This window comes from Octodon degus, unplaced genomic scaffold, assembly GCF_000260255.1.
Source record: "Octodon degus isolate 3935 unplaced genomic scaffold, OctDeg1.0 scaffold00045, whole genome shotgun sequence".
Lineage (NCBI taxonomy): Eukaryota > Metazoa > Chordata > Mammalia > Rodentia > Octodontidae > Octodon > Octodon degus.
The window spans coordinates 14,104,825-14,113,619 of record NW_004524621.1 but is presented as its reverse complement, the minus strand read 5'-3'; the positions used below and the strand labels follow the sequence as shown (position 1 = coordinate 14,113,619).

Below are 8,795 nucleotides of genomic sequence, written 5' to 3'. Positions count from 1 at the left end.
ACGTAAAGGCTGCTGGGTCTGCTCTCTGGAGCCCGGGTTAGTCTGTCACCCGAGATTTCCGCCTCAGCAAGGATTTATGGTAATCCAGTGGTAGCAGGGGGCAGATACCACGCACATCATTCTTCTTTCCCCTATTTTCCTAGTTGCTGCTTGCTGTCGTTTTACTCTCCTGGGGATACGTCATCTACGCATCAACAGTAGCTGCACAGCGACAACTAAGGAAGAAATACCCAGACAAAATCTTCAGGATGAATGAAAATTTGTAACTTCTAGGTTTAATTCCCTCCAAATACAGCCTTTTTTCCTCATGCTTACGTACTCCGTAGACTTATTTGTAATACAGAATTTCTAATTTATTTTTGTGTAGTATTTTCTCATTTAAAAAAGTGTTGGCTGGCCGTTGCTGGGACAAGATACCTGTCATGTATAATTTATGGGAGAAAAAGATTTCTTTTGGCCCAGGGTTTCAAAGATTTCAAGCCATCATCAACAGGCTCAAAGGCAGAAACATGGTGGAAAGGCCTGGTGGAGAAAACTGCTAATTTCATGGTATCTGGGAAACAGCAAGGAGAGCCAGAGAGGAAGGTCCAGGGATATAGTCCCCAAGGTCACACTTTCATGACACAATGTGCACTTTACTAATCTAAGCATCTCTCAAGCTTATCAAGTTGATGATCAAAATTAATCATCACAAATTTTTCATATAGATTAACAATTTCTGAGTATGATACAAATAAAAAATCAAGCTTTTCAATCTGGAAAGGCTTTCAAAAAGTCCAGTTTGTGAGCTGGGAAGGTAGCTCAGAGGCATAAGCACCTACCTGGCAAACACAAGGTCTGGAGTTCAATCCCTAGACCCCCATGCTGGGACAACCCAGAACCAGGGGCATGCCCTCCCACCCCAGAACTGGGTGTGGTGGTGCATGCCGATAATCCCAGCCTGGGGGCTACAAAGTGAGCACAAGGTCGGCCCAAACCTGTCTCAAAATATAATAAAAAGACTACTTTTTTATATGTGCTTATTGCAACATTTCACTCTATTGTATACCCTCACATCAAAATACCATACTATGTATCAAAATACCATACTATGTTGGAAAAAATTATCATGTAACTAATACACCTTGCTTTTCAAGTCAGGAATGGCCAGAAAAAGGGTGCTTTCTTACATAATTTGTTTATTTTTTATTGTCAAATTCAGAAAGTCTAAAATGGTACAGTGTTTGAGAAGAAATATGAAAACACTTTTCTGAGAGTAAGCTTTATTACGTTTCCAGGAAACATACTCAGTTAATATAATACAGGAAAAAAAATATAAGCTTAAAGCCTTTGACATTTTTAAGTAATCTTCAGTGATGTTGATCAGGAACTTCTTTCATTGGTGGAATTACTTCTCCAGTCTCCAAAATTGTATCACCCTAGAAAAACAAAGAAGGATTTAGTACAAAAATCTTCAATTTGCATAAGTAAGTAGTTCACCTGTACTCCATGTTGAGGCAGAGTCTGCATGGAAAATGTAGTTAAGCTCTGACATTCTTTCCTAACCCCTTACTCCTACCCCCATCCCTTTTTCCTTTCTTTCTATACAGGGGCTCACTGTGCAGTTCAAGCTGGCCTTGAACTCACTATGCAGTGTAGGCTGGCCTCAAACTTGTGGCAGTCCTCCTGCTTCAGCCTTCCGGGTGCTGGGATTACATGCATTTACCACCACTTTAAAAAGGACTCAACCAAAGCAGAAGTTGTCTAAACATAAGCAGTATTCACTATTTTAGTACTATGAAAAAATAAGTTTTGCCTGGTTAGGCAAGTGCATGGACTGTGTTCAATCCCTAAAACCACATGCCCAGCCCTACCCCTGGGTGCGCTGAGCTGGCCACCAAGTCCAGGAGTGGTGGCACACACCTGTAATCCCAGCACCTGAAAACTGGAGGATCACTATGAGTCCAAGCTGCATAGTGACACCCTGTCCAAACACATTAAAAAAAAAGTTTCACTCAAGCTCAATAACCAGAAAAGGCATGAAAGCTGTGTTTTCTGAGTGTTTAAGGGATAATCTTTTTGCATGGCCCAAGAAAGAGAAGCCCTAGAGAAAAGTTGCAAGGTCACATCTTTAGTTCAATATAAGGAGCTAATGTATTCTCGGCAATTCAATAGGAATCACCAATTTTCCACTGGTCTTATATGTAGGTGATAATGATTTTTTGGCTGGCAGTTGGTCCAGGTGGCTTTAAACCTAGATACAGTATGTGGTCACAAGGGGATGGGTTTTGAAGCCAAACCAAGTGGCTAGTCTTTGGAACCTCTACTGACAAGCTATATAATATTAAGCAAATCAGTTAGCATCAGTTTCAGCTGTGTTTAACAGATTTTCTTTTATGTTTAACAGATTTTCTTTTACTCTACCAATCCCTGAATGACTATGTACAGTAGAATCTATTCTACTCCCACCAACGCCACCATTTCATGAGGTGGTACTACTTAGGACTGTATATGAAGAAATAGTTTTGTATTTAAGTCAGTAAACTGACTATTTGTCACAGTAGCATGACACTAACACAGAAAGTAAGATCTTTAAGACTGGAGGGAAAAATTATTTAGCACAATGTCTTCTATAATTGAAAGCAGAGTGCCTAACTGAACTTAAAAGTTCGAGAAGTAACTTTTCAGAAAAAAGTTATGTGTTTGGATCTTACTGGGTACTTTGAGAATGTACTTGAAGGAACAGTAGCTGATTCTGTGAATGCAAGAAGTGACTGATTTGAGAGAAATGAGAGAATCTAAAACTTCAGGGCTAATTATTACTGAAAAAATCAGTTTGCTTTCAAATCCTTAACAGTAAGTGATGACATAAGTTTTTCAACAATATAAGTATAATAAAACACAGTAAGCAAAGAGATTCAGTACTATGGTAAAGATCAAAATAAATGTAGCCCTTAGTCCAGATTGTTTTGGATGGCCTCCACAAAACTGACACAGGCAGATGTATGTGGACAAAAAAAGAGATAACTTGATAATTATTTATATATATAACAGGTACCAGCCCATGCGAGTACCTGTCTATATATAATTACCAAATAACTAGAAGGAAATGATTAGATGCCTATTTTTGTTTGTTTGTCAAATATTAAAGGAAATCAAAGATAAAGGAAACCCCCAACATTGAGATTATAAAAGCCTGTGAATGTTGAAATTAGAACTACTTATTGTGCTGAACCTGTGAGCAAGAAGTAGAGTTAGCAAACTATACAACCCCTAAGAAAGGACTACTTACCAATACCATTTAGATATGTTTTTTAAAAAACATCCTGGACAGATCCAAGGACCAGGAAAAATAATGGACAAAGGTATTCCTTCCAGAAAAAATCAGTGACCATGCAACTAACTTCCTACACATGAGTCTTTATAGCATTTGACTATTAAGGCCAGCCAGATAGCATGACAGATTAAAGTACCTGGGGCTGGAGTTCCATTAAAACTGGGCGTGGTGCACGCCTGTAATCCCAGCCCTTGGGAGGTTGAAAGACAGGAAGGATCACTACAAGTCCTATCTGTGTACTGAGACCCTGTACTAAATACATAAATTAAATATTTGACTATTAAAATCTCAAAAATGTCAAGAAAAAGTAACTTCTGCTATCTAGATTCTACCACTAACAATGGGTATGGAGGTGGGAGAGGAAACAATTACTTTTTTTGTTTTCTTGGTTCACTGGACTTCATCAAATCAAGAGAAGTCACATTTGAACCTGACAAGACACTACCATGCATCACCCAGAGACTTTAGACTTGGGGCTGGCTATGGGGATGGAATGAGTCTTTAGGATGTTTTTCTTCTCTTTCTTTCTTTTTTTTTTTTCCCCCAGTCTTTTTGAAACAAGGTTTTGCTATGTAGTTCAGGCAGGCCTTGAGCTTACTTTGTAGCCCAGGCTGGCCTTGAACTCACAATAATCCTCTTGCTTCAGCCTCCTGAGTGCTGGAATTAAAGGAATGTGCCACCACACCTGACTAGGATCTTTTTCTTTAAAAGATAGACTTACATGTTTGGGAAGAAGGAAGCAAAGAGCTACTGATGCCTAGAAGGATAGACTATAGCAAAAACTGCATGCATGCAAGTATCAAATATTCAGGACAATGAGAATGAGTTCTGGCTAATAGGATTTGAGAAGTCATGTAAGATACTTAAAATCATCTTTACACTTTAAAATCATCCAGAAACATTTAGTCTTTTCTTGCTCCAACACAATACTGATTGTCTCATTCTAAAGCCACAGCTATAACAGATTGCCTGACTCACATTAGTGATATAAAAAAACTTTTGTTGATTTGTGAGATTTCTATCCTTTTAAAAACATGTATCTAAGTGAGCATTCTTTAGTTTCTCAAAAGGAAACATCCTCAAAGGGGTCAGTGGCACAGAAACAGAAAACAACAGTGGGAAAGAAAACAGAAATACTACAGAATCATTAATGTGTTCTTCTAGAAGGACAAAAGAGTACCTTTTCATTTGAACAAGAATGACAAAATAAATTAAAAACGAAGCAAACATAAATGGAAGAATAAATAAATATCAACTACCCAGTTAACAAAACCTGCAAGGTAATTTCCTATTGTAAGACCATTGAGGTCCTTGACATATCAATCACACAAGGAAATAATAAAAGAAATGCCCTATTATTTCTTAAAGCAAAATTCCAACTGGGATGCTTAGCCAATTTCAGTGGTTCTCCCTAAAATTCTTACTGTAATAAATAATGGATTATTGTAAAATATGTCATTTGATTAAAGCAAAAATCAACACTGAGTTTATCTGGATTTGTTTTGATACAGGCTCTTGCTATATAATCCAAGTCAGCCTCAAATTCACTATTCTGCTTTGCTTCAGCTTTCCAAGTGCTGGGCTTAGAGGTATGAGCCATCACACATGGAGAATCTTGTTTTTATAATTTGGAATTTATAGCTACAATAGTTCACTGATTATCTGTGCCTAGAAATAAAACCTAACGTGTATTTTTACTATACTAAACAGTAATGTCCCAACAGCCAATACAAATGCCAACTGACTACTGAGTAGTCTTAATGCTGAAAGAACTATGGAGGGGGTATCAGGATTCAAATTCAGGGCCTCAAGCTTGCCAGGCCAGTGCTGTGCCCCTGAGCTATTTCCGCAGTCCTGAAAGAACTAAATTTAAATTAGTATTAGGACCTAATATTCATAGCACAAAAACTTAAATACAATGAGTTTTAAATATACAGATGAAAAGCTTTAGGTCAATCCATGAAAATGAGGCACAAAGCCACAGAAGGAAAAAGAAACAGTTGCTATCACCATGTTCACGTGTCTGCTCAGACTTATACCCTGTGACCTTCATTCAGCATTAAACAGCATCAGGGAAAACCTGTTGATACTGTCCACTCATGTTAGGACAATCAAGGTCATAAAATAAAGTTCAAAATTAATGCTTCCATTTCCCATTTTCAACTGTAATTGCTACCTCAAACTATTTCCTTTGTTTTTTATTTAAACAACACAAACAATAGGCACCTAACCTAACATTTAAGAAGGAACATTTTAGACTAATGATTATTTGGATCAGTATAATAAAAAAACAAAAATCAGAGTTTACTCACTGGGAATATTCTGGGCTTCCTTTCAACGACGCCATATGGTTTTGCCTGCAATACAGATAATTCTGTGTTAATTAGGGTTTTACAGTTTCTTCTGAAAATAAATAAATCACATCCCAAATTTTAATTTAAGCTGTAAACTTTTACAGAATTTCAGATTCATACACCCAACTATTTATTCAGTATCTCTACTTGGCTATCAACAGGCATCTAAAACATAATTAGATTTAATACTGAAATTCTCCCCCAGCCCTAAACTGCTTCTCCTTATATTCTGTCTCTTAGTAAATGGAATTTTTATTATCCTCATTCCAAAGGGCAAAACCATCAACTCCTCAACAAATCCTGTTCAAGCTATCCTGATTTTCCCACAGGTCTAGGACAACTACTTTTGCCCAATCCTTTATTGTTTTCTCACTTGGATGGCTACAACAGCAAGCACTGCTAGCCTCCCTGCTTCTACTTTGACCTCCATAATGAATGCTTATAAGATGCATGCTTTTCTGCTCAAAATTTCATAATTCTTAGAAAAAAAGGCAGAAGTCCTTGCTGTGATCTACTTGAGCTAGCCCTGAATGTGTCTGATACTCTACCACCCTCTTCTCTCATCACTGTAATGTAGCTATAGCTGCTCCCTAAGCTGGTAATCCACTCAAGCCTGTCTGTGCCTTTGTACTTAACAGAATCTGTTCTTTATATTTATTGATTCCTCTACCTGAAATGGTCTTTTAGGTATCTGCTTGACCCATAATCTCAAACTTTTATTTATTTCAAGTTTTAATTCCTCATGGCTAATTAAAACTCTTGTTATTCTCTTGTCTTTTAACCTTAATTTTTTTTTCTAGATACAATCACTTCCTATACATTATATACCTTTTCATGTATTTACTGTCAGTCTAAAACTAGAATAAATGCCTCATGAAGACTGGCATATAATTCCTTTGTTGCTGCATCTCTGTGTTTAGTATAGTGGCATGCACACAGGAAGGGCAAAATAAGTATTTGTTGAATAAATGTACTTATAAAGCAGACAGACAGACAGACAGACAGACAGACAGACAGACACACACACACACACACACACACACACACACACACACACAGAGATATGCAACGATATCCCACACCAAAATATTTAAAATACTGGCATAATATAAAATATGGTATGATAAAAGATACAGGGAACTGAAATAAGAAAGAAATTCAGAATACAATGTGAAGACATTAAAGTATTTTCATTTAAGAACTGGCCAGGCTAAATGTAGTGACAGATGCCTGTAATCTCAGCTACTTTGGAAGCTGAAGCAGGAAAACTAAAGCTCATGGCCAGATGGCCAGTATAGGATACTTACTAAGCTCCTGTCTCAAAACATTAGAAAACGACTGGGGATGTAGTTCAGTGCTCCTGTTAAATTCCAAGAAAGGGAAGAGGGACAAGACACTGAAATGTCTTCAGAGAAACTACAATTCGATTAATGCATCAAAGGAATTAGTGCAACCAAATCTGGCCCCAATCTTACTAAAGTGGCAGATCCCATCTATCCTACCTGCCCAATCAAAAAAAAAGAAAAAAGAAAAAAAAAAAAGAACATGAATGAGTGGCCTTAAAATCACAACTGTGGCTAAAGAATGACCTTAAAGTATGAATTCCTCAGATAAGCCACCCTATTAATGTACTGTCAACTGCAGCTCGTAAATCTGCCTCTCCTAGGTCCATATCTCTTTAATCCTAGAAGATTTTAGAGAAGTATCAATGATAAAGTAAGTTAAACCCATATAAATAGAAAAATATTAACATTTAAAAGATCTGAAATCACTGACATAGTATTAGCAATGTTGAAAATACTTTTGCTATTAGTCTAAGAGATTAGGTTTAGGATTCTAATTAAAGTAGACAATTGCAATTAAGTGGACTTGTAATTTTAAGATCAAAAACTTTTGCTTCTTAGGATCACAAATGTACTATAAAGATTTTACCCAATTCTTTTTTTTTTCCTTAATTTTATTGACAGACAAATAGCAATGAGACAGTTTCAAATCAAATTGGTAGGACAGTTTCAATAATTAACACATTGTATACTCTCTTCCTACTGGTTATTTGCTGTACAAGATGCAGACATGATATCCTATTTACAAGCACTATTACAAATCCCTCTATACATTAAGAGAATGTAACTATATATCTATGCTAACCATTTTGAATACAAAGATACAAAATGGACATTCATCTGTATCCCCTTTTTTGTTTAGTTCCATCATTTGATTATTATAGGTGTGTTAACTCAGCAAAATATTCCAAGAGTCCAGTAGTCCATAATAGTATTGGGTCTTCCTCTAGACTGGCAGTGTCAGAAATTGTTGACCTGAGTCCCCTATAGCTCAACATAACAGCATGGCTTTACTTCTTATACTTCGTTTTTATACTTTTCTGCTGGGTGGTTAAGACCAAGATAAAGCAGGACCTATGCAACAAGAGTTGTAGCTTTTGGTTCTGAAAAGGTCAGTGAAATCCCCTCAGGATTTATCCTGAGATCCTGTACCTCATATTGTAGAACCTTTGTCAGTGTCAGCCATGTGGATGAGTCAGAGCCATTGCTTAGCCAATGTGCTCTCGGTGAAAGCCTGAGAGAATGTTTTCTGTCCATGTGACTCTCCTTAGGCACACTCTACATCATTGATCACTTTCCTCTTTATCCCCATAATCTCCTTGATCAGAAAATTTGGGACACTACTGAGTTATATGACGTTACAGTACAGTACTCTCCTATGTCGAGTCATACTTGACCTTGGAAGGCTAGGGCCAAAATGTTGGCTTTCCTTGCGGCCCTCCTTTTTTCTCTAATTTTGGTCTGCAAACTTAGGTTGTTAACCATCCAGAAGACAAGCTTATTGTTATTACCATACAACCTAGGCTGTTAAGCTTACCCTCACTATCTGTCTGAATATCAAACATCTTAGGCATAACATGAAACAGGTATTTTTCATCAAGTCCTGATATGTTGAACTTTAATACCCAATTCTTTATTAACAGAAAAAGCACTCTAGGATGTTAAAACTCTGACAGGAAGTAAAATTTTTTTCTCTAAGGCCTTACATGCTAAAATATTGAAAAAATAATAGCTGTATAATGATATGAAGTAACCGACAGATACTGGTAAGCATAAAGATTT

General features: G+C 36.9%; 1 protein-coding gene across 1 annotated transcript in view; it reads right to left on the bottom strand.

Annotated features, from left to right (window-relative positions):
- Nucleotides 1-1,173: 1,173 nt before the first annotated feature.
- The window catches only part of Ndufb6 (NADH:ubiquinone oxidoreductase subunit B6), a 20,840-nt gene continuing 13,218 nt past the window's right edge, over nucleotides 1,174-8,795 (bottom strand). Inside the window, exons 3-4 of the mRNA XM_004631927.2 lie at nucleotides 5,629-5,673; nucleotides 1,174-1,418 (exon numbers count right to left, since the gene is read on the bottom strand). Coding sequence (XP_004631984.1) covers nucleotides 1,350-1,418; nucleotides 5,629-5,673 — 114 coding nt within the window. The 3' untranslated portion in view covers nucleotides 1,174-1,349. The remainder of the gene's footprint in view (nucleotides 1,419-5,628; nucleotides 5,674-8,795) is intronic.